The sequence below is a fragment of the Passer montanus genome, unplaced genomic scaffold (assembly GCF_014805655.1).
Source record: "Passer montanus isolate IOZ18808 unplaced genomic scaffold, ASM1480565v1 scaffold15, whole genome shotgun sequence".
NCBI lineage: Eukaryota > Metazoa > Chordata > Aves > Passeriformes > Passeridae > Passer > Passer montanus.
The window spans coordinates 11028351-11054872 of record NW_024362051.1 but is presented as its reverse complement, the minus strand read 5'-3'; the positions used below and the strand labels follow the sequence as shown (position 1 = coordinate 11054872).

At 39.2% G+C, this 26522-nt stretch overlaps 1 protein-coding gene across 8 annotated transcripts in view; it reads left to right on the top strand.

The window, feature by feature from the left end:
* Positions 1-26522, top strand: part of EBF1 (EBF transcription factor 1) — a 267407-nt gene that overhangs the window by 222107 nt on the left and 18778 nt on the right. For all 8 annotated transcript variants that reach the window (XM_039701549.1, XM_039701548.1, XM_039701547.1 and 5 more), the window contains exon 11: positions 15921-16009. In XM_039701549.1, the coding sequence (XP_039557483.1) occupies positions 15921-16009 (89 nt within the window). The remainder of the gene's footprint in view (positions 1-15920; positions 16010-26522) is intronic.

The following is a 26522-nucleotide window of genomic DNA, read 5'->3' as shown; positions in this document are numbered from 1 at the left end:
TTGTGTTATAAAGTCTAAAGCTGCATGAAATTCATCACAGATATTTTCTCAAATTTCTGCAGTAATTCCCTAATAACGTTTGTCCCTTTAGATTTCACAAATTTGATAATTTGAATTTTTATGGAAGATGGGTTTTTTCCCCTGAAGTGCTAGTTACAATGCCAGATTTTTTTTTTCTTAGGGAAATTGATTTTTTTCACATACACTTTGATAATTAAAATTTCTTTTGTACTAAAATTCATTAAAATATGTCTCTTTTGTTATTTCCTACTTTTTTTCCATAAGCTCTGAATATTTTTAAACATTTTAAAGAAAACTGATAAAGGTTTTATATTTACATACATTACTACATAATTTTCACTGTATTTTTTGTTTAAAAAGATGTAATTCAGTTTATGTGCTTTAGGATTCGAGAGCATCCTTACATGGAAGCAGCCAAACAACTTGGAAGTCAAGGAAGCTCTTTAGGTTACTTAAGTGCTTGATTAAATTAGGAATCTAATTGTCAACCCCTGCACATTTTCATGGGATTATTCTAAGATTCACAGTACCTACAGTCTTTGCAGTAAGTTTTGCCTGCCTGACTACAGGCATTTAGGGGATTTTCCATCTTGTATTTTAATCTCCACCCCAATAGGTTTGTTTTGCCATGGGTCCCCTCCCTGTTCATCCTGAGTTAAGCCCCCTCATTTCTCTGCTGGCACCACTGACAGGATCCTCTCTCATTTGCTTGATGCTGTCCTTACCTCTTCCAGGGCATCTTCCACCTCAAAAACCCCTCTTGGACCATTGCTGCTGAAGGGAATCTGGGTCACCTTCAGTATGATTTAAGATCCTCATCAGTGTTTTGTAGTTGTAGGTGAGGGTACTGTGGGTAAAGCCACACACTGGCTTGACCTCCATGTGCTTCTTGGGCAAAGTCAATATTATCTCTGTCTCCTCTTGGCTTTCATTTCTGCTCTTGTTTTGGTAGTTCCACAAAAGTATTTATTCAGTATTTATCCTTTTTAACATGGCCTGAGCAGGCTGCTTTGCACAGCACTTGGGCAGTTCTGGTACTGCTGGTAAAGGATTTTATGTACACGGAATTTTCTTGTTAGAGGCTTTCCTGTAACACATGTCTGCTGCCTGAGTTCTTCTAAGCTCTAGTCTGGTAAAACAGAGGGGAGAAAGGCAAGAGCAGGTATTTTCATGTTAAATTGCTCAGAGCTTATTTAGGTAAAGAATTACTCCTTGCTTTTCTTAGTACATTGTACAGCTGCTTTTTTTTGCAGTCATCTTTTTTGAGTTTTGAACTTTGTTATTGTGATGATGCTGAAAGACAAAGACACAAACTCCCCTCCCTAATTCACTCCAAAGAACGTACCATCTCTTTCTATGTTCTTGTTAAAACCCAATTGTGTGCAATTTGTAGGAAATTGAAACCACATTTTTCACTTAACTTTCCAAAATTAAAATTTATGAGGAAAAAGAAGCAATAAAGCAGTTACAATCTGGTCATCTATTATTATCTCTGTGGTTGGAGTAGTTCCACATTTGACAAAAGTGACATGAAAAGTTTATCAAGCTTGTGTGTATCAGTAATTTCACTTCTCTTATTATTTCAAACCACAGGAACTGCTGAAGTTAGTGTTATGTACTTGGAAATTATCTTGGTGAAAAAGGACTTGGGTGATCTATAAAAACAAAGCTTTTCTTCTAACCGAGAAACACGGAGCAATATTCATTTTCCTTATTCATGTCAGAATATTGATGTTAAAATAAATTTAACAAATTATGCTCCTTAAGCTGATTTAAGAGAACGCCTTGTGAAAAAGCTGAATTTTCCTCTAGATCTATTTCTATGTATGTGTTTCCCATTATTCTTCTGCTTTTGCATTTCCCTTCTGCTCTGAGAACAATGGGAATGACAGTCCAACACCAGGAATCTCAACTGCTCCAGCTCTAGAATGTTAGTGGCACTTGCTTTAGTTTTCTCATTTTGCCTTTTTTGTCTCTGAATTAAAATCAAGCCAAATGATGGATGCCCATTACAATCAATTGTTTTAGACAAGCCACCAAAAGTATTGTAGGATTCATTTACATTTAATCAAATTACACTTTATTTGCAATTCAGGGAAATGAGAACTCTGCAGTAAATCAAATATTTCCTCTCCAAGGGCCCCATTCAGCAGAAAATATCCACAATCTTCCAAGCTGGTGCCTCAATGTATGTAGCAAATCTTCCAGTGGGAGGAGAGCTTGTGCCAACAAACCTTCTATTGCAGCCTCTGCAACATTTTTAGGGTTGTGGACACTTAAATATTTTCCAGTACAAATGCAGACCTTTGAACAGTGAATTGTGCAGTGGCTTTAAACCAGCTGACAACAGACTTGCACCTCTCTTAGCTCCCTTTTATGGGCCACCAAGAAACAGTGGCAGGTCTTCTGGGGTCCAGGAGTTTTGTTCACCACAGGTTGGAAAATACAGCTTTTCCTCTGTGAAACATGTTATGAAATGGGAAATTAATGACAGTCACTGAATGTCATTTTTTGGAGGTAATCTTACATGTCTCCAAAAGCTTTCAGGATGACTAGGAATAAATTAAGAATACAAATACATTAAAAAAAAAAAAAACTTCAAATAGAATAAATTCTACTTGAAGGCAATAGTACAAGGATGGGCAGATACTAATTTCTACTCATTAGTGCCTTTTGAAGTTGAAAAGCTCTATGTGCTTGGAATGGGAGGTTATCATTGACTGACAACTCCTTTCCTCTGCAGTTTACTACTGAAAAACTGTGCCCAACAGACAAATCTTCTACCCTTGCCCAGCACAGCACAAAGAAAGAAAGTTTTAATTTTCTCCCTTGTACTTATTTACAGATTTAGTTCACTAAAACTTGAGTGATTGAAGGATCTCAGTCTCCTGATGCCTCAGACAGCTCAAACTGCAGGTCTGAGCATTGGAGAGCAGCAGCTTTTCTTCCAGTGGCAGAAAAACCTCTTTTGAGTCTCAAGCTTCCTTTGTAATTTTGACCTTGTTACTTAAAGTCAGAATTTTAATTGCGTTTAGAGTCCTGAAAGTTCATTTAGGTGCCTGCTGGGATTTTTAAATAGGCATAGGTACCTAAATTTTATGGCTTTGTAGCTGTTTGTTCCCCAGCTCTGAAACTGAGAAATAATTCAGGGCTGCTATAAATTACAGGGAATGTATGATGCCAAATAATGTGGAAAGAGCTCTTACACTGAGGAAAAAATCCCACTGCAAGCATAGGTTCACAACAAAGAGAGTGACTTCATTCTTGCTGGTGAAAATACATCTTCTTTGCTGGGGAAATATCCCGAAACTTAAAGTCTCCACAGCCATAATCTGATTAAAATACAGAGCTGAAAAAAATTCTGACCAAATTATGTCGTGTTCTTTAATCCAGTGAGATTTGAAAGCCTAAGAAATAATAAATAATTATTTGCATGCTTAGTAGTTGAATGTCATAAAAGTCAACCCTGAGTACTTTTTCAAGAGTACTTGAAATGAAATTCTGTCATTTGACACTTACACCAGAGTTCAGTGGGTCAGTTTAGCTGATGGGGAATGCTGCCTATAGAATATTATGGGATTTTACAGTATAAGAAGCTTTGAAACAGAGCTGCATTAGTCTCACCTCTCCCTTTCCAATTATTTCATTACAGAATATTTGAATGTTAAGAAAAAGGTTTTTTTCTAGGTGCCCAGGAGATGGTGTATTTAGTTTCCTTTTATATGTGTTTCAGTACTTCACGTTTTACTTTATATTGGTGATAAAGTACTGAAATAGTAGTTTTTGAAGGGAACTCTGTTATGTTGCTGGTGTGGGGGAATTGCAGAAGGAAAGGGAACAAAAGGAAATGACAAGTAGAGCAGGTGAATCCCATGGGAGTTTTTTCCTTTTCTTTTGCTCGTTCACTTTTTTTTTGTGCAACAAGCAAAGTTTGGAAGGAAAAGGTGACATTGCATTTCTCTTTGCTTTTTAGAAAAAGCATCAATCAGTTTGCACGTCCTAGACTTAAATATCATTGCTGTGTCTCCCCCAGCTTCAGTGAGTGAGGATCCATCTGCTCCAGCAGGATGCACAAAACCTTGTCAGGGTCCATTTGTTACTCCATCAGCTAAAATTTGGGTTTATTTTCAATAACTGCTTTTACCACTGAGTGTGTATCATACTCAGATAGGGAAGAGACCACACAGAATGTAGAAATCAAGTGAGAAACAGTGAGAAAACCCCACTGGTGGGAATCTCCTCCCTTGAGAGAGCTCTAGGGTGTGGTGAGCCCCCCCGGCTGTGCCGAGGCTCTGCAGGGATGGACACAGCTGCCCAGGGGCTGGCCAGCATCAACACAGGGCCTTCAGTGCAAAACCAAAGTGATTTTCTCTGAAACCCAAGATACTGGACATTTTTGCAGTGCCATCCCTTCCCTCTTTGGTAAGGGAAGGTGCCCTGAAGGGATGGGCTTGGCATGCACATGTGGGAGGAGGGAAAAAATCTTCCCTGGAGCTGGGATACACTGCCCAGGAGAGCAGGAGGCAGAGATACCCCGGGGCAGTTGTGCTGGAGCTGGTTTGGAGCAGGAGCATCAGTGCATCCTCTGTGCACATTAATTAACTCTGGCAGCCAGGTGCTCAATCCTTCACACAGCCAGGGCCTCCCTGAGTTTGTCTGTTTAAGCTCACTCTTGCATAGTGCTGATGGACCCAGAAGTGTATTTATATCATTGCTTACTGCCTGGAAAGCTGCAAATCAGTTCCTGATAAATATGCCACTTCCAGCAAGATTAATGCTAAATTCCTCCTTTTAGAGCAGCAATTTACAAATTGCTAAATTAGATTTTAACATTCGAATACTCTTTTTTCATGTCACACTTGCAGTATCTTTGTTTTTATCACCTGATGATACTGTTTGTGTTGGTATTGAACTTTGAGGCATATTAATACAATACACATAGATTTTGGTGGCAATTTTTTATGACAACAGTTCTTATGAAATCTACTAGAAAAAAAATTGTGCAGAATAATGTAATCCATTACAGGAGGTTTTCTTTTTTTTTGAATTGGAAGGAAAGCAGGTATTTGTTTTATACAAGAGAAAATAGCAATGCTATGCTACTTGGAAGGTATTTTATTAATAACTTCAGAGCTGAGATCTGAATTTTCCTATAGGCTGCCAATAAGATCTAGAAAATTAGGAAATAAGTACTAGTGCATGATTATAAACCTATGCGATGGTATCTGGTTATCCAACATAACTTTACATCTTTCATTCTATTTACTGATCATTTCACAATCTTTAATCTGTGTATTCCACCTCTGTGTTAATTAGGGAAATTTTAATATTTCCAATTTTGGAAAAATAATCCAGTTCAAGCACTGGGATGTGCTACTACTCTGGGGTGCCATCAAACAGCTCAGATGTCTTGCTGTATATCCCAAACTCATCAGTGACCACTGAAGAATCATTCATTCCTGCTGTAAATGAAATACTGGGAGAGTTTCATAACAGGACAGCGAGTTTCAGGCTGGTTCCTCACTTCCTTGTCTTTTACAGCTTCTTTTTTGAGGTATCAGCTTTGTAGGTTGCACCTCAGATATTTTAATTTCCATAATCACTTTCCCTGGCTTACCAAGTATTTTCTAGAAGGTAAATTGGGAGGGTTGAAGAGGGGCAGGATGAGAAGGGAGAGATATAAGCAATTATTTTTGCTTCCTCTTCCCTTCTCCCTGTGAGGCTGCAGATTCCAGACCAGTGATCTCTGTGGCATGCTCAGGGGTGCTGAGCTCGTGTTTGGGGGCAGATTTGCTGATCCCTCTGTAATTGACTGGCAAGGTGATCTAATGCTGATAATTTAGCCAAAGCCAGTCCAGCCCCAGAGCCCTCATTTTGTCAGGAGCACCAGCCCTTGACGGTGTTTGCTCATCAGCTCCATCCCATCCCCTCCTTTGCTGAGCCCCAGGCAGGCAGGGCCTGGCAGAGCTGCCCATGGGGCACTAATGGGCTGCGGGTGTGAAGATGCTTAACTGAGCTGTGCGTTCAATTAAGATGAGTTTCTCAGTTAACAGGCACCCTGGGAAGAAATGAGTTACTTTCATTCTTGGGATTATGAGCATTTAATGGAGAAGACCTATCAGAATTTTGTCTGTGCTGCATGAGATAACCCTAAAATGCAGCATGGATTTTCAACTTACTCCTCTGGCAAAAAACAAAACAAAACAAAACAAAACAAAACAAAAAAAAAAAACAAAAAAAACCCAAAACTTTGCCAGGTGAGAAGGAGAAATCGATGCTCATGTGAGTTCTCTTGCAGTCAGGCTCTTGGAGCTAAATGTGAGGTGGCATTGCATGCGCAGTTGGATTTTACTTTATGCTTTTCTTGAGTTCTGTCCCTTTGCTTGTGACTTGCCTATTTAAAATTATAATTCAAAAATGTAACTTAAATAATATTTATGATATTTTTTTCTGTAAGACTTACCATGTGAGTGGAATATCCAAAAGATGGATGGTTCTGACTAGAGCTGGAGGCTTGGCTGTCTGATGTGTATATGCACCAGACTAGCTAAACTTCAGCCAGTGTCAGTGTAGTTTCAGACAATTTGCCAGAATGGTTCTGCTTTAAACTGGTTCAGGATCTTGGACTCATCTAGGATGAGTTTGTGCTGGACCTAAATGAGTAATAAGCATATTCAGGAGAAGCAAGGGAAACATAAATATTTCACACCAATTGTGCACTGACATTGCTGAGAAATGGGGAGGAGGTTTGTGAGGATGCAGCTTTGGTTTTGGGACTTCCTTTTGTATTGTATCTTCAATGAATAGGTAGTATCTTTCCTTGGGTATAATCTGTGTAGTAAAAAATAACTTGGAAATTTTCTTTGCCCCTTCTGACAGGAAAAAGTGAGGATATTTTGCTTCCAGTCCTGTATTGGTCAGGATCATTGCAATCATTCAGAGGGAGGAGGGAAATGAATTCGAATTATTCTCCTGAGCCTGCTGTACCTTGGTCTTTGGTGGATGGTTTATGCCATATTACTCCTTGCTTATTTACTGACCTCCTCAGTGACTCACCTTGGTTAATGAATTCGTTTCAGTTAAATTGCTTTCACAGTTGGATAATTTTATTTTTACCAGTGCTCCATTTGATTAAATTAAATCAAGCATGTGGTCAATCCCCTTTCTGCCAAAAAAAAAAAAAGACAAAAGAATAAGAAAAGTCATTGGTGTGGTTTTCCATAATTTATAAGTTAACTAGGACAGGAATTGAGGGAGTGTTAGTTTGGTCCTGGGATAGGGCAGATAGGTGCACGTAAGGCAAAAGCAATGCTGCATCTTTAAATAACCTTTAATAAGGTTTCTTTAACTACTGAGCCAAACTCTGAGATCTCCCCTGCTGTAAGCCATAAGTTGCTTGTAGGCTTGTTCTAGAGAGTAATAAGTATTGTTGTTTAGCAATTGTGTTGTTGAAATTCAGCTCCACTGTGTCTGACAGTATTTATCTAAAATACTTTCCCTGGTGCATGCTCAAGTTCCAGTAAACCGTGTCTTATTGTGCGACCTTTTCATTTTCCAGTGAAAAGGGATCAGCTCGTCAGATAAAAGCTACAAGCTGAAGTACAGGAAAAATGCGTGCTCAGAAAATCCGAGCATGATTGAAAACAAGATGTGTTAAATCAATGCAGTTTATCGCCTGCCTATTCCTGGCAATTGCTGTTCTAAGCTCATTCTGAGCACACACTAGATGATAAAAGTATAGTGTCACAGTGCTCACTGGGGTGTGAGGGCAGGGAAACATGTTTATCAGACAGGCTGGGATGATTTTTTTTTTTTTAACCCTTGGTAACATTTATTGTCAACATTTTTGCAGAAAAGAAACCCCAAACCCTGAACAGCCATGGAAGCAGGTGATATATCTGCTGCTGAAATCAGAGACTACCAAAAAATCTCTGATTATACATTTCTATTTAAATGTTACAAACTAGAAAATAACAAACTCAACTGTTTCTATGTTAAACAATTTGCTGCATCATCTGGGGTGTAGCCAAAATGGTCCTTTTACTTTTGGGTGAGTAGCCTCACTGCAATTTCATGTAGACAAGTCAAAGTTAATATTTAGAAATAAAGGTGTGTGGAAACTATTGTTTTCTCAAGGGATTTTGAATTAGTTATGGAGAGGGATTAAAGACCTAAATTAAACCTCACAGCAGGTCAGCCTCTTCCAAGAGCACCACACCTATAATATTCATTACAGCTAGGCATAATTCATCTCATTTTTATGATTCAGCTCCACTTGTATTTCCCTGTGAGTCTCATTTTCAGAGATTTTGGATGTGATAGCTGGTGTTTTCCCAATTTTCTCTCTTGAAGATTCTTTTTTGCTCTGACCATAGTGCGCTTGCAAGTCAGAAGTCTACAATTCTGAGAAACAGCCAAATTTAGGATAAAAAGCTTGTGATAGGAATTCACACAGGACACTGAGTTTTTCATTTATGCATCCCCTGGTAATAATTTTTTGTAATAATCTGAAGAGATTTTGAGAAATAACAAAGTTAAAAGTGAGAGAGACAATATTCAAAAGGAGATATTTCTGCATACAGACAAGTTTCAAGGATGGTTTCCAATACTGTCTACTCCAAAGGACTTTGTGAAGGGTGAAAAAAGAAAAAAACCTACCTGTATGTTATCCAAAATTATCCCTAGGACAATTTTAAAGGTGTCTGCACCTACACTGTGGAATTTGAGAAGTGCATGCAAAGGAAAAAATGTTGAAAATATGCAGAATACAGAATGAAAGAAAAGGTTACATGAGGTGACAGTTTAGCATCTCCCACGCTCTGCATGGTACATCTCTGCATCTGTTTCTGAGCCAACAGTTTAAAAATAAATGCAGTGTCTTTATTTTTAAAATGTTTTAAAGTAGGTCTAAATAAAGATCTTATAACAAGCCTTACACACCCATTATTGTAAATCTTGGCTTGGATGCATTTCTGTGCTTGTGTTTATGTGTGCACATATATTTATTTATTTCAATGTAGGGACAAGCCATTGAGAACCAGCCCTTTTCAGTGAATCTTTTGCTGCCTACTCACATGCACCTCCAGAATGTGTTTGAAAAACTGGAAAATATTCACATGTAAATGCTGTTTATCCCCTTTTATAATGGCTGCCAAAGTTGCATCAATTAACCTGGATGGCCAGACAAAGTAACCAACATGCATTAATTTCCTTCTGGCCCTCTGTAGGCACATCCCCAGTGAATTCCACCAGCCTGTTGAGAAATTGGGATGTTTAAATTCCAGTGCCTGAAACTGGATTCTGTTTCAGACTCCCTTAAGGCCAAATCTTCCCCATTAGACAAGAGGTCAGTGCAGTCAGAGGAAGAAGAAACTGTGAAGCTCACAAATTGTTTGACTTTTTTTTCTCCCCAAGCCAGATTGCAGGTTGCTATGAGTGAACTTTCAGAGTTGTTGTGTTTGGGGAAACCAACACATATTTCCTGCTAGATGGATCTCAAAATCACATTCTGTAACTTCCATAAAAATACAGGGCTCAGGACATGCATTCCTTGCACCTTCAGCACCTCCACTGGCTGCAGAGAAGGGAATTGCTCCTCTGGTTCTAAGCTCCTGGAAAAAAATTGTTTTCAGGAAGAAAATATCACACTGTCTATCATGTCTGTAATAACACTGATGAACGTGGTGGAGCTGCCTCCAACACGGGCCTATTGCATCTGCAGTTCAAGTAAAGAGCAGTCACTGGGGAGCTCAGGAGAGCTCTGGGTTGGGTTTATCATTTAACTCAGCTCTGCATTTTCCTCGCTGTCTGTTGGGGCATTACGTGGCAATAAAATGTAGGAATTGCATTTTGGATATCTCTATTTCTAATAACGTCATGATGTCACAGTTTGATTTTAGAAATGGAAATTCAGTGCACAGGAGCATGTTTAAGTACCAAGACCAGAAAAACAAGGAAATTCTGGGTGAACACTGGAAGGGCCTTTCTAGCCCAGACCTTTCTGTGCAGGCTCTCGCTGTCCCACTTCCATTTTCCACTTCTTGTGGGAATAAACACTCCAAGGAAAGTCAGTGGAAAGAAAACTTTAGAAAGAGCAAGACAAATTCACAACAACAACAACAACCAATAGTTCAAATGCTTGTGTGTTTTCATTTAAGGAGCTTTAATTAGCAAAGGAAAAGTCTTTGCAGGGAGATTTGCCGAACAGACTTTTTCTCATTTGGTTGTGGGGTTTTGAAGTGGGATTTGGTTGCTGTCTTTGTAGAGCAGGCAGAAAGAGGCATAAGAGCTGTTGGGTTTGGTGTCAAAATGTTGTTTTATAGCACCATCCACTAGCACTGCTCTACTGCAGGGCCTTAGCAAGGCATTTTAGTGCCTGGATTTTGACATTGTTATGGTCTGTCCTGCCCTATTCCCATCTTCTGCAGTCAATGTTTTATTTTGTTAGGGTCAGAGGCTTGCAGCAGAAGTCTTTTGTGGCTGTGAGGTGTTGAGACACAAAACCTTCTGTGTCTTGGCCACAGAATCACCTATTTATATTCTGACAAGTTCTGTCATTGGACAGGGAAAAAAACCCAAACCAACTGTGTAGACCCCAAAGCCCCAACTCTTTGACACTGCAATTCAGGACCTGTCAGCAGCTGTCTAATTTTGTTGTAAAGCCAAATTTACAAAATAAATTTCTGAAGAGACAGAGGAAGAGTCTTCAGCAGCTTCTTCCATTTCACTGCTCAGCGACTCCCTGGTGCTCCACAGGAGCAGACACTGTGGGATATTTAATTCCCACATTCAGCCTTTCTCTGAGTGTTTCACTTAAAAAAAATCAAGACCAGATTTCTCCTCTGAGACAGGGATGGTCAGACCTGTGGGCCTGAAGCAATTTTTTTTTGTAGCCTTCAGCCTTTTTTTTGGGTTATTTGAGCCTTCAGGGTCCCTTCCCTCTCCTTGCAGCCTCTTCCACTGGAAAAGCATATGGGAAGTTCATAGGTCTAAGTGCTGCTTTCTCATTGGTTTTGGGTCAAACAGAATGAAAAAGAAACAAGGGCTGAAAAATAAAAGGAATAAATGAAACCATGAATGCATGGGAAACAAATTAACTGGATATGTTTTACATTCTGAAATATTTCCATAATGCTTCTATGTAGTGTGTGTTTATTTTTCTTTGAATAATAATGTTAAAATGTGTCTAATTCAATTACTCTCTGCATTTGCTGAATGAGTTTTCCTTGGTGAAGAGCTCTCCTACACTACCCCAAGCTACGAATTCCATATGATATTTGAACAGGTCCTTTTAATTGCTGATATTAAGTGTCTATCATTCTGCTGGGAGTTGGCAGCATGGCCAGAGAAACAAATTCCTCTCTCAGATACATCAGACAGTCATTCAATTAACAACCAAAGCTTTATTGACACAGTAGGAATTCATTATGTGAAATATTAAAAAAAGCCCTCCACTGACTAGTTTAAAAAAAGAGACTTTTAAAGATGGTGGATTATCTGCATGTGGTTATTAAAATTATTTGTGGAGAATTTGAAATCATGGTTATGATGGAAACATTTTTTCTCAGAGGCATGAGCAGCATTTTTGTTAAGAGCATAAGTTGGACTTTGAAAAGGTGACTATAATGTACACATCCCTATTTCTACAGACATTGTGCATTTTCTTGATTAAAAGCCTTAGATTTTATGAGTTATGGCTTTAGACTTACTGCATAAAGAGCTTCATGGCTTATTCTGTTAGAGTCTAATTTGAAAGAAAGTTCTTCCTCAAGGGTTTAAGAAGTAATTCATAAAATGGTAAGAATAATAAATATTGTGCCTTAACTCATACACTAGGATAGATAGACAGATTTTGTACACCTGGGTGTAATTTTAGTTAATTCACACAAGAGACAGGCTGAAAGTTTATTGTTTGGAAGGAGAAAAATGGCTTAAATCTTGTATTTGCAAAAATGATTATATTAGCTTAAATGAAAATGCTACTCTATTAATGGCTTCAATAAGCTTTGCATTTGGAAAAGTATTTTAATAAAAAGTTACCTGAAGTTTACTGCAACTTAAAATATGTAAGTGAGGGAAAAGTACTTACCTTGATTTATATGTCTTTTGGAGGTGTAATTATTGGCTTTTTACTCACCTATGTAAAACAATGTACTTTTGTAAATGGATTTCTGGCCACTTTACTCCTTTTTTTTTTTTTTCCACATAAAAAATAAGCACTGTCAATCAAAGAATTTTAAGGTTTATTTCCTCTTTAGAAATGATTGATAGCCTTTTAGATTTACAAGTTGACAAGTTAAAGGGTTCTATTGGTATAATTATGTACTAAATTCACAGTCTTTCAATTTAAATGTCCTTTTAAAACCACAAGATTATCATACCTGTATTTTGAAAAGTGGGCCAGTCAGTTTGGGTTGGTATACAAATTGCTTCCATTAGCCTTGGGACCTATTTGAATTTAGTACAGTTTTTTAAAGTTAGTAGTACTTTCAATGGTGCTTTTAAAATATAAGGTAATGGGAATGCATTTTAAGTACCATATGTGTTAGCTTGTTTTTAATGTACTATGTCAAGAACATAAATAGAGAGTTTGTATTTCTGATTGATTTTTTTTTTTCCAATCATGGAAAGAAAACTGTTATTTGAATTAAAGGACTGGGAAATGCCTTATTGTGGATGGGCTTCAGCAGCCATGTGTCCTGGGGCAGGGGAAAGCCTTGCAGGGAGGTGCTGTCTGACCTTGTAGCAGCTCTTCTGCAGTGTTTGGAGATGAGAATATTCCCTTTTTTTGGAGTTTTTCCACCTCCTGACACATAACTGGTCTGGTTTAATGCTGAGGGTGGGGTTAAATACGTGAACAGATCTCTTTCATTGAGAGATGATTAATTACATTTGGGTCGTAAATGAACAAGGAATGGAGGGCTGAAATTGTCCAATCTGTTGTCAGATGTCCAGGCAGCTAAAGATCCTTTATTATTATTTTTATTTTATTTTTTAAAAATTTATATAAGATTGAAAGGTTGAGGGGTTGTAGACCAATGAGTGGTATTTAACAATAGCAGTTTAGGACCCAATCCTGCAGATTGCTGTGTGCAGCCTCTCCCCACCACTAAAGTAAAGCTGAAGCTGTTTGAAGCAGAAAGTTTTCACTATCTCTCAGAGTATGCTTGATGCCTTCTGAGATTGGACCATAAAATTAACATTTTTTTTTGGCCATTTAGTTCAGAAAATACTCAGAGGAAATACTCTGTGGATTTCAAATGTGTTGAATGTGTAGGAAGATATGAGAAAATGACTGCTAACTCTGGGGGGATTTCAGAACTGGCCTCCATTTATAACATTGCAGAATTTAGTAACTACTTTCCCAAAGGATCTAGAGGGAAAATGGCCATAAACTAGACTGAATTAGAGGAGAAACACATTTGGCAGAACCACAGTAAAATCTTTGAATGTATTTGCAAAAGAAATTTAAATTTGAACTGTAGGGTTTTTTGGTTTTTTTTTAATCTTCTCAGAGAACAGATATTTTTGATAAAAAATATAAATAGCAATAAATTAATTTATTTGAAAAAGGTTTAAACTAAGAAGTCTTGTAAGTAAACTCAGAGGTAAGGAAACCAGGGGGTTCCAAATAAAGGTATTGTGATATTTTCTGCAAAACTACATTGCAGAAGGGTCAGTGTGGGCCAGGGTGTGAAAGAAAATGTTGGAAAAAGAGGCCAAACCATCCCAACATTGAAAGGGGCCAAAGCAAGGGAAAATCCTTATGCTCACTCCTTCTATATAATGACCTGAATAGAAATAAAAGATCACATTCAGATATTCCCGATGAAAGGAAATACCTAAAAAAAACCCAAACAAACAAGGGGACTGGAGGGCTATCATGACCTCTGGAGTAGTGAAAAGCTCAGAAAGTAAAATCCTGAAGGATTTCTAGTCTGGTGTTGCCATAATATTGTCTATATAATGACCTGAATAGAAATAAAAGATCACATTCAGATATTCGCGATGAAAGGAAATACCTGAAAAACCCCAAACAAACAAGGAAACTGGAGTGCTATCATGACCTCTGGGGTAGTGAAAAGCCCAGAAAGTAAAATCCTGAAGGATTTCCAGTCTGGTGTTACCAAAATACCTCAAGACTAATTTCAGGATATGGTCAGAAGGTTCCTTTCTGATGTTGGAGGAATGCTGAGGTCCTGCTGGACATGTGCCTCTCCAGGCAGTCCCATCAGCCCCACGTTTGTGTTTCACCATGTTGGGTCAGCCTGCATCTCTCAGCATCACCTTCCTCTGCCTCAGGCTGCAGCAGCATTGCTGGATTTGCTCATGGAGGTGGGATGTGCCAAAGGTCCAGGAGGAGATGGAAATCTGACCCTTTGCTTGCCAGCTGGACCATGTGCTGTGGAAATGTGGTTTGAAAGTAACAGTAATTTAAAGGAATTGTTCTGTGGCTTGTGATGGAATGCTAATTAATTACAAACAATCCAGGGATTAGATACCGGTTTCATGATAACGTGAAGATCTTTAGGAGTATCGAAAAATGTTCACTTAAAACATGGAAATGTGGACAGGTTATGCCATGTTGAGGCTGAGAGATGGAGTTTAATGCTCAATCTTTTTGCAGTGTTCAAATATCATCATTCTAGCTGCATAAAAAGAGTTCATAATAAGATCCTCACAAAAATATGATATATTCATAAATTAGTAAGACTTTGTGCAAGACATATTTTTTTGCTATTAATAAGCTAAGACAAGAGAAGAAAAACGTTAAAATTACTCAAAACTTTAAAAAGATAGACTTTTTTTCCTTCACCAAAAACAAAGGTTGAAAATATGAAAATCCACATTCAAATTGATTTTTTTTTTCCATTTAACTCAAAAAATTCAAACAAATTGCTGTGGAATATTTCCACATCTCTATTGGCATGGGAGAGTCAAGATGTGCTGTTGTTTAGAGATGCTTGAGAATACTTGACTGTTCCAGTTCACCAAAGCACTTAGGAAATTCTAAGCACATGTTGAAGTCTCACTAACATCTGAGTTTTAAAGTGATCATATGACTGGAAATATAGCTAGAAGGTCATTCAGTGCAGTCCCCTGTAATTATAGGCAATCATATAAAAAACATAATATGCTCAAATTTGCTTTGCTGAAAGCAAATGGGTTTAAGTATGTGCTTACAGATAAGCATGTGCTTAAAGGCTTGACACAATCAGAGCTTCCATTAATGCAGACAGACCAGCATTTTCATGAAGATTAAAGTGTTCCACTTTCACCATTTCTCACCTCCATTTTATCAGACAAGGACTAGGGAAAGATGAACTAAAAACATTGATGTATTTTTTTTTAATGATTAAGTTTTCTAGGTCAGTTTAGTGCTGATTAGAGCCTAAGCTGCTGAAGTCAGTGTCAATGAGTAACAAATAAAACCTCTGCCAAGACAATTGCCTGTATTTCACAACAAAATTATTTGTGGATGTTGCACATGGAGCATATTAAAAGTATAATGAAATTTGGAAGAAGAAAGGCACTGGGAGAGGAACTACCTTTGCCTTCCAATCACCTTCCTCGTAATATGAAAAACCCAACACGAAACATAGGGTGTAAAGTATTTATCACACTGAGACTTTCAGAGACAATAATTGCTTCCTGTTTGGAAGATGTATGCAACATCCCCAAATCTTCCAGCAGCTTTGCTGGAGGAGCTGAAGTGGGAAAGTTTGGGTGGAAGTCAAAGGACCAACCTCAAGCAGTGTTTTGACCAAGACTTGAGTCACTGCTGAGCTCAAAGTGGGTTTTTCTGTGGTCCTGCTGTGGTCTCGTGGTGCCTTTGCCTGTTGTCACCTGAGCCCCTGCTCTGTCTTTGTCACCTCACGCTGTTGTTTGTTTTGTTTCAGCTCTGAACGAACCCACCATTGACTATGGTTTCCAAAGGTTACAGAAGGTTATCCCCCGGCACCCCGGTGACCCCGAACGCTTGCCAAAGGTCAGCACAAAGTTTATTGTTCTGTTAAATATGCTAAAGATGGTTGCTGCATGTTTCTGGCTGAAAGTGCAAGGCTCTGTGAATATGATGGTCCTGGTTTGGTACCCAACCCAGATAAGCTGAAACAGAGGCATGACCAAGAAAGCCCAACCAGCAACTGGAGTCTTAGGAGAACTCTGTTATCTTAGTCACAGCTAACTCAAACAGCTCTTGCCTTTCTTAAACACAAATCTTTCTCTATGTCCTAAAATATGTAACAATGAACATCTTTTTTGGTTACCATTTTGGGACCTGAGCAGTGTTTTCATGGAATAATGATGCTTTTTGGTTTTGGTATCAGTAGCACTTTGCCAGCATAATTTTGAGAACTTCACCATTGATAAAATCAAGTTAATTGGATGTGACTCCATTGCTACTGCATGTATTGGTTTAGGGTAATAATGATTATATACTGTTTTATTTCAGGATTGCTGATTTAATTAGAGCATTGTGTACTGAAGTGATGTTTGTTGCCATGAAAATTAGTGAGGTTTTTTGTTGATTTCTGTCAAGTAAAAGGTGGGGGAAAGACAGCATTGTTCAGATAGGTTTCTTGTACTGGGAAAACATTAGGATTGCATTCAGATCTGGTTTTGCTACCTTGCAAGAATTTGCAGTGAATTTTGTGCTATACTGGAGTAAGAGGTGGGGGATTTAAGTGTTGCTGGTGTCCACAGGAGCTCTGAGCAATGCTGATGATCTGGAGTCACTGTGGCCAGCTGCCACCACGTGTTTTATCTGCTGTCACTGAGTGAGCTGGGGAGTCAGAACACTCCCTGTGGAAAAGAAAATGTGAATTTGCAGACCTGAGACAGAGACAAATGAATTGTTCAGTTAATGTTCATCCAGTACAGCCTTTGTGACTGGGCAATACTTGTGACCTTTCTTCTGTAGCTCCACAGGTTTTCATCAGGGATTGTTGTAGGCTTTGACTAGTTACATTTCTAAAGTGTTTGAAAGGTGAGAAGATTTCCTGAACACTGGAACTTAATTTGTTTAATTCCTTGAAAGAAGTAAAAGTCAGTATGTGACTTTTTTTACAGGCTTGTTCTGTCTTTTATCTTTGCCTAGGAAGGCTGCAGTCTGTGGTTTTGGGGTCACTGATGTGTTGTCCTTCCCTCTTCCCACCAGAGAAACATGCTGTCCTGGAGAGTTACATTTACCATTGGCTCTGTTCACCCTCTGCAAGCTGTCCCTTTCCCTAACATTTGGACAGACTTGCAGCAGGACACAGCTTTCATGGCTTGTCAAATTTCACTCCAGAGGTGCAACCCTTTCCAAAGAAAGAGAGCATCCTTCTGTAGGGGCTTTTTTTTTTCACCTCTATCCTGCCTCTCCTGCCAAATGTGCTTCTGGAGAAAAATAGTTTCTCAGAAAATAAGAAGCCAGCCTTCATTTTGCACCAGGCATTTGCAAGGCCCGAAAGAACTGCTGCAAAACTTCCCTAAACCCAACATTCCAGCTGGCTACTAGATGGCCACAGATTTTATTTAAATCCTGAAATTCAAGTAAAATAAAACTGGGCAATTTCAAATTGAGTTATGTGGCCAGGGGTTGTGGTGCAACAGGAATTGGGCTCCTTTTTGGCTTCTGAGGCACTGAGAGGGTCCCCAGCAATGCCCCTTTGTGCTGGTGTGTGAATGTGGGAATGCAGCCTCCAGGATGAGCACCCTCCTCTTTTCCATTTGGTCTGGGACTGGTACCACATATTCCTGCAGGCAGAAGAAAGCTTCTCGCTTCTTCTAGCTCCATATCCTGACTCTGAAATTTAGCAGGTATTTATGGATAAGGTATGAGAGTGAGTCATCTGTCCCCTCCTCTACCCTCTTGGCTTCATGTGTTTCATTAGAGTACCTTTTAAACAAATTTTTCAGATCTTTAAATAAAGGGAAATTATGGTTATATCTGCAGAAGTAAGATGTGATGGCCTAAAAAAAAGTTACTTCTTAAGGGTTGGACAAACTGAGTGAAGAAACTGGTAACACTGTGCAAGTTTAGAAGGAAACAGGATGAAGAGAGGAACTTTTTTTGTTTGTCTTTGGGTAATTCCTTCTGTGCAAGCTTGAAGGTTGGACCTCAAGTTCAGGTCTCATTAATATGCCACGCACAGAGGCTGAATGCAGCAGGGGTTGGCACATGTCGACTTCTGCGTTTGAGGCACTGAGGGTTCAATTCCCAGCATCACTTGCTGGCTCCAGGATCAGCATCAAGGACGTGTGAGCCCTGTGCTGGTGAGCACTGCACAGTGCTCTTCCCCATGTCATTAAACCAGGAAGGGCTTTGGCACTGTTCCACTGCAGACAATTCTCAGTGGCTACTTAGAGGAGTGTTGGAAGCCATATGGCTCCCACAGTGGAACCACGGGCAGAAAGGGCAAATGTTCCAGAGAAACAGAGGAGAGGAGAGCAGATCTCAAAATCCTTCCCTCCATTTCCCCCTTGTCCTGACAGCACATCATCTCCTTCTGTTCATGAAAAAGCTTGTGCCTTTGCATTAAATAAAAAAACCCCAAATAATATTTCTCTAATTGCTGCTAGGGTTTGTGGCCATTATTCCATTGAAACATTACTGATGAATTAGAGATCTTTCCAGAAGCAGAAGTGGTAATCATTTTTGTGTTCATAAGGGCATGCTGCCCTTCTCATGGACCATCAAGAGCATTCTGCTCTGTGGCTTATCCCTGCAGTCAAGGAGAATTGTTGAGGCCATCAAGTGAGTGTTAGCACATGCTCTGCTCTCCAGAGCTGAGAAATTAACAGCATTTCTAAAATCATTGAGGCTTTTAGAGAAGTTTGATCTCCACAAATTTAGAGCCAGTATTTTCAAAAGTGCTCAATATTTATGCCCAGGATGAATTTTTTTAAATGCTCCAACTATCTGCTGGAAGTAGGCAAAGAAAAAAAAAGACAACATTTAAAAAATAATTTCCCCTTCTCAGTGCTTCAACAGGCAAATTCCAGTAGAGAATTCCCTCCCACAGTGAGGAGAATGGGAGCACCTGGAAATGAGGATCTTTGGACTGCTAGATTGACAGCTGATGTGCTTAAAGTAGAAATGCAATATATAGTTTCTGGAGAAAAGAGAGGGAGCTGATGTTAGCAGCTGAGCTATGGAGCCAGTTTGAGCCAGAATCCTGTTCCCTTCTGTCCAGAGCAGGTCAGGGAAGGCAGCCAGTGGAAGGAGAAGTGCGTGTCTGTACAGACACCCCCACACCCACAGGCACCAGCAGGAGAGACAAGAGGCGGTGGGATTAGCACCCAAAGCCTGGAGTGAGATCAAGTACCAGGAGTGTGCTGGGCAGTGTAGTCTTTCCTTTCTAATACAGACAGGAGGCAGATCAGAGGAAACAGGAGACCTCTGGGGATAAGAGAAAAGGAACACTGTGAGGCTAAGGTTGAGAAATGCTGTCATTGTCCTGCAGGAGCAGTCTGTAGGGAGCCTGTGTGGAGCTGGGAAGAGCCCTGCACGTGTGTGTGCCCCATTTCCATCTGGAGTGTCTGCACACGTGCACACAAATGCACTCGTGTTGTTGGTTCCTGTGCACATAAACTGCAGTGGAGATCACTGAGGAGTTCAGATCACAACAACATGTTGAGTCTATTAAGGTTCATTCATGTAACTACCCTGCAATCCTTAAAATAAATCCCTGGCAGACACGTTGCAATTCTGCAATTTTGTTAAAACTCCACAGCTAGAGCTGTAAAACAGCTTCAGCTGTGAGCTAGATTTGAAACACATCCATCCTAAATGATTTAATAACGACGATTCCTCTTTATATGCAATTTCCTAGATTTTATTTGCCATTTTCACCACTCCTACAACTCATCACTTGTATTTAGATTAAGCAGAAGATTGTTCACTCTGTGTTTGAGAAGCGAGTCATTGCACCAACCCCCTCTGTGATCTGACGTTCTCTCCCTCCCAGTCTGTTCCTTCAGTGCTCTCCAGGAGACCCCTTATCCCTCCTGAAAGGGACCTTTACTTGTGGTTTCTCTTCATGTAGATGAAAGTGGAGCTTCTCTCTCTAGTGCTCAGGGGACTCCCTGCTGAGCTGAGAGCACAGGTAACCAGAATCCTCCTTCCCTTCAGCTCCTTTTCTCTGGTCAGTCATTAATCCCCCCCAAGACACAGCCCAGCTCCTCGTTTAGGACACTAATAAAAGACATGTGGTTATTAGGAATCAGAGGCTGGCAAAAGCAGTTGTCTTTTTCCATATGAAACCCCACTGATCTGCCCTTTATCCATCGTGACATGGGTATTGTTTATATTGCAAATAAAGGCTGTCTCTAAATGTGGGTGGTTGGCCCAGGCTTGCTAGCAGAGGTTAAAATAGCAATGAAGACAATGCAGCTCAGGTTTGCTGCTTCAGACAGACCCAGTGGAAATTCCAGAAAGGACTGCCATCTACTACCTCAACATATACTGTATTTTAACCTAAGTTAGTAATTTTCAGCTAAGAAAACACTTTTTCTTTTTTTTTTTCCCATCCAGTGTAACAAAAGAATCATTAGAAAACTTTTATACTAAGTGTGGGCAGGAAGTGGGGGCATGTAAAGAGGAGCTGTTGGAATTCATCTGTACAGCAAGGAGGTCATGGGATGTGCTTGGAGGGATCTACATTCTGCTGTAAAATTTACAGGAATGTGAGACCAGAGTTAAGGTTGGTATTGAACCCTCAACAGCTGGGTTTGAAGTTTCCTAACAGTTTGAGCATTTAGTTGGTTGAGGAGCTTGTTTAGGGGGTCTGATATTTTCTTTATCCTATAGAAAATATTCAACAAGAGAGCATCAAAGTTTCTGAGATGGCAAGGTAGCTGTGAAGGTGTCATCCTTATGGGGTGCTGGGTGTCAGAGGGGTGTCTGGGAATATGCAGAGCCTGAAAGGAGAGAGCAGAGGGACAGAGGCACCGCTCGCTGAAGGGCAGAGCCAGCACACGGGGCTGGCAAGGAGCCCTTTCCTTTCTGAAGGTCAGCAGTGTGCACACACATTTCACTGAGCTTTCTTTATAACTGGGTCAGCATTTACTCAGCAAATGATTAGAGCAGATGGTGTAATTTAGAATCTATGACAAAACTTTTAATAGATCAGGGCTAACATGATGACAAGGAGCTCTGCGCCATTCTCCACTCCCTCCCTCTGCTTTGCCTTGGGGTAAAAATCGTGCCTGGGATTGGATTTTCTAGTCTGCACATTCCATCTGAGCGACTCCAACCACTTGTTTGAGTATCCTGTAGGAGGGATCCCCACATTTCTCTGTTCCTGTATCCTCATCCTTGTTGGTTTTAAATACAACAATTAAGTGAGGATGACAGGGAGACACCAAACAGGTAAACACAGTCCCTTTGAGAAGGTTTTGGAGGAAAAAGCCACAGTTTGAAGAAAGTAACAAAGGCTGCATTTGTGTATTTTGCTCCATGGAGCTGAAAATATCTAGTAAATTGATCCCGTGGGAGTAATAAATACACATTACTTTATCTTGTACTTCATGTCCTATACCCCTGAGCCTTGATAGAACAACACCACTTAATAGACTTAAAAAAAGAGTAATTACAGTCATTGGTTGTGTGATATTTCAGCCCTTCCAGCCCTGCCTGACCTTCTAATTTAGCTCACCGTGTCTAACTAATGCATTTATATTCATCTTTTATGAAGCATGTGTAGTACAAAATTGACTTTGCAGCCTTTAGCAAGCTGTCTCACCAGGTTTGGGATCTGGTTAGTACAGCGTACTGTATAGCATATGTACATTTACAGCAGAATTCTGCATGCATATGGTTCTGTTCATCTATTACTTTTTATCCTTTTGGAAATAAAATGATAATATTTTTTTCCATTTCTTCCTCCCCTCCCCGTTTTCAAAGCTTTTATTCATTGCGGCATTATTTACAGCTAAACATGCAGGCAGGAAGATGCAAGCATTTTTAAAATGATTACCACTAATGTTTCTACTTGTCAGAAGTGCTTAAATTTTCCTGCACTTTGTCTAAAAACTTAGCACTTTTACCTTTTAAGAATTACAAATTTCTAAGATCTTACCAAGCTGATTTACAAACACAGCTGACAGTTTATGATGAATGATGTTGCAAAATGTGCAATATGTTTCTCTGTCATTTCTATGCATGTATATATTAAGAAGAAGATTAAGAAGAGAGAGAACCCCCCTCTGAAAGAAACCCTTGAGTTAGAGAGCACACACACACAAATCTCTCTCCTGTGTTTCCTCATAACTTCCCGCTCACTTCACTCATCCAGTGGAGCACAATTGTTCTCTGTGCATTTTCTCCCACCATATGGTATCCTCATTACCATACACTAAGGGTCCATATGGGGAACTTGTGAAGTGAACTGTATTCATTTTAACTGCCAGATGAGCAGCCTTTTGCTTTGCGAGCTTAGCTTAAGTCATCTGCTGTCTTTATGTTGTTATGGCAACACAGCACCAATAAAAAATTCTAATCTACTGTAAGTGTCTGGGATCACAGTATTTTAAATGCTCCCTGTAACTGTCCTCCGAGTGAGGAGCTTGTTCTCTCAGTGGGACAAAGGGTTATTGTCAACTCCAGCAGGTGGCAGTAAAGAAATTGTTTTTTTTTTTTTCTTTAACCTTTCTTAAAAATATCTATTTTTCCTTTTCCCCCATATCCGCTCACCTCAGAAAGTCATAAATTACACAACATGGTCAGTCCTTTACACACCAAGCATTTGTGATGCTCAGGTAGGAATTGCAGGTGATGCTTTTCATTTACAGCTCAAATATTAAAGAGAGCAAAGAATGAAAGTGTGGAGGCAGCTCATGCACTTTATTGAGAGATCCAGGCTCAAGTACCTCTTTCACCAGGACTCTGATGCCTCCATAGCCACACAGCAATGTTCAGTTTTGGAGCTGTTTTCTAGCTTCTAGCTACCTTTCCAAACTCGTGGATCAAACACAAAGCTAATTAAGAATATCTTATATTAATGGAAATAGGCAGCAGCATCCTTAAACATAAATCATCTTCACCTCCGCAGGCCACATGATATGTTGCATCTCTGTCTCCCTGTCTGCATCGAAAGTGAACGTTTGTAGTCTCAGTTCATCAGTTCACATTAGCCTCATGCTGAATATTTAAACACAGAACAATTTGAACACACCATGAAGAGAGACAGTGACTGCACTTTCGCTTGGAACAGCACGAGCTCATCTAATAATAATTTAGTAAATCAGCCATTTAGTGGCTCAGTTGTACACTGTATTGTGCCAAATAATATTCAGTTCAACTGGATGCTGGTGAAATGGAAATTCAGACTCCAGTCATGTGGCACTTTTTTTGCTCAATGGAGAGATGAAATGGAAAACCACCCTCCCAACAGACTGTTTGAATGTAGTGATTTATCAAACATATAGTAGAGTGACAATATAAACAGGATTTGGTTGTATGGGGTGCAATCTATTCTAATTAGGCTTTTATTATTGTGGTTTCTCCTGTGCAGATTATTTGATAATTCAGGATTTGCATTTACCTCTTCAGTTTATTTTGTATATGGGCAGAGAGCAGATCTGTGTAGTTACAGCCTAGTTACAATCCTTTAAGGCCCAGTCCTCTGGGGAGCCTGGTGAGCTCTTTATTGCCTTATTTTGAGCCCTGGCTCACAGGGAACACCGTGCCCCAAGGAGCAGTGGGGAAACACAGCTGCAGCCATGGGTGTTGCTTCATTGCATGAAAGCAATATCAGATTGATTCTTTTTTGAGGAGATCAAGATTTGTAGGGAGTGGTTATATCTTAGACTGACTGACATAAGTGGAATAAAACAGGTTTTTGGGTGCCCATCCTTGCTTCCTGTGTGCTGACTGTACCTTTTCTGGCCTGTATCAGTGTCTCTAATAAAAGATATTACCTCACCCTGCAAAACTTGCTTTGGTTCTAGCCATAGCCCACTGTAATTTCAGCCAAACAACTACATTTCAAGGCTGTCTCTGATGAAGATGGGGGAGAAGAGGGTGTGTTTTCCTAGAAAGTGTGTTGTGAAGTTTAATTTGCTCCCATTAAAATGGCACTTTGAGATCTCTGAACGTGGGGCATTGCAGAAATGTGAAGTAATGTCTATAATCTCACCTAGAGTCTCCATTTCTGGCCTACTTTTAGGTGTTATGTGGTGGTTTACATGGTGATGTAAAATATGATTGCTGTGTATTTTTCACAGCACAGCCCAAGTGAGTGGCAGAAAAAGCATCTCCAAACCATCATGATGCCATTTAGCAGAGAGTGCAGGAAGCAATAGGATGCCTCTTGTCGTAATTCTTCTAAGAAATACAGAGCCTCACAATCTCTGCCCAGCTGCTGACGCTAGAAAACTCAAGCATTTTGGTAAAATGAATCAAGCAGTAATGTTTCTTTTATGAGATCCCCTCCCAGGAAGGGAAGGTTTGGCACCATTTGGAGATCAGGCTGGGTGATCCATCATAGCAGAGGCAGCTGTCCTGGAGTGTCTCCCAGGTCACCCGATCGAAGCGGTGGCTCTTACAACTGTATTATTGCTCATGGAACAGTAATTGAGGCACCATGGTTAAAAATTACCTGGTCTAATAGGCAGTGAACAATTTGCACTCAATACAATTATAAGCCAAATCATTCATTTCATAACACTTGGACTAATTTATTTGTTGACCTTTTAATATCCATAGCTCTTCAGTAGTATTAACTGCACTTGGACAAAATCTCTTGTTCATTTTACATTCATTGATTTTTTTTTTTTCCATTGAGGCAATAACAGTTGTTTGAGTACAACCTTTTCTTTCTGCTGTAAAAGTCAATCATGTAACTTATGGTGATATAACTCAACTGGACTGGAATGTCCTCTAAGTACAATAGCACAATCTCAACTTACTTGTACAGACATGGAAATGCAGTTTGGATTTATTTTAAAGAATATTTTGGAATACATTTGTGACTACAGATAACACATGATATATTTGCTGAGAGGAGAATAAAAACAAGACCCAGAAGCATTTTTAAAGTAGAGCCACATATATTTAACACATTTTTTGTTACTATATTTTGTTGCTATATTAGTCCAAGATGCAGAAATTGTGAAGTTGATTTTGTTCTTTAGGATGACCTAAGTGTCTCCACTAATAATGCTGGATTCATAATTTCATCTGCTCATAACATCTTGAAGTCCAAAGATTTGACAGATTAGAGGAGCCAAATTTTTCCAAATGTAAGCTTCAGACAAATGAAATGTGTTTAAAAGTATTTTTAACAAACAGGAAATAAATAATACTCATAATTTGATTATCTGGATTTTCTTTCATTATTCAACTGTAAACATGAGTGCTGAGGTTTTTTGATCAAAAAAGCTACTGAAATATTGATGTATTTTGAAAAGTCAGTATTTTGAAGCAATTCTGTAAAATATATTGGTGTAGTGACAATGGTAATACTTTTCCCTCAACACTGAAAAAAGAGCCCTAGATCATGTAAAATGCTGTGCGTGCTTTTACTTTCTGGAGCTGAACACAGAAATAGAGTGTTACCTCTGTGACATGTTGGATAAATCTCTTAAATTCGTAGTTATTCAACATTTATACTTACTTTGGATAATTTCAGCTGAATTATAGGACTGTAAATTAAAAATAATAATACAAGAAACAAAATAACTTTTGTTTCTGATAAGGAATTTGAAGTCGTTCTAGAATATCTGATAGGAGCCACTTTGTTGAAGTTGTCTTTGTGAGCCAAAGTCTCTTTGTACAATAAAATACTGTGAGTCTTTTGAACACATAAAATATGGTTGTTACATTTGGTATTTTATGCTTCCCTAGAAATTACCACTTGTATCTGCCCCTAATCTATGGTCTGTCTTTTCATTTCAATGGGGTCTGAAGTGGTCCTTGGCTGTAATGAGAATGCCCCTTTCAAGAGACTTCTTTTAATTATGCTGATGATAAAATGGAAGTGAAAGCAGTCATTTGTAGGGGTTATGACTGAGCAGTGTTTTAACTGTAATACTAAAACCCACCAACATTATTCCGGTCTCTATTTCAACATTTTAATGCATCCAAACTCCACAGAACAGAATGGAATATTATTGTAGGTCAGAATTTCAATGTGTCTTATTTTTCAGTTTCCTCCTGCTATTAAAAGTAACCTGAACTCTCAATTTCTAACTGCTCACACTTCCCACCTGAAGCATCCAATCCAGGAAAGTGACAGTTTCACAGATCTTAATGATAGGCTGGGGTTTTTGTTTGGTTTGGTTCAGTTTGTTGGGGTTTTTTTCTCCTTTGTTAACAGAAAGCATAGGTGGCTCTTTAATTTAATGTGATTCAACACTTAAGGTTTTTTTTAATACAAAAGAGCTAATTTGGCATGTTTAGGTATTTATATGGGTAAATGCATAGACAAACTGAAAATAAAATGGACAAAACACATATCTGCAATTAATACTTTAATTGCTACGCAGCTCCTCTGATTTACCTCAGCAGGATTTGG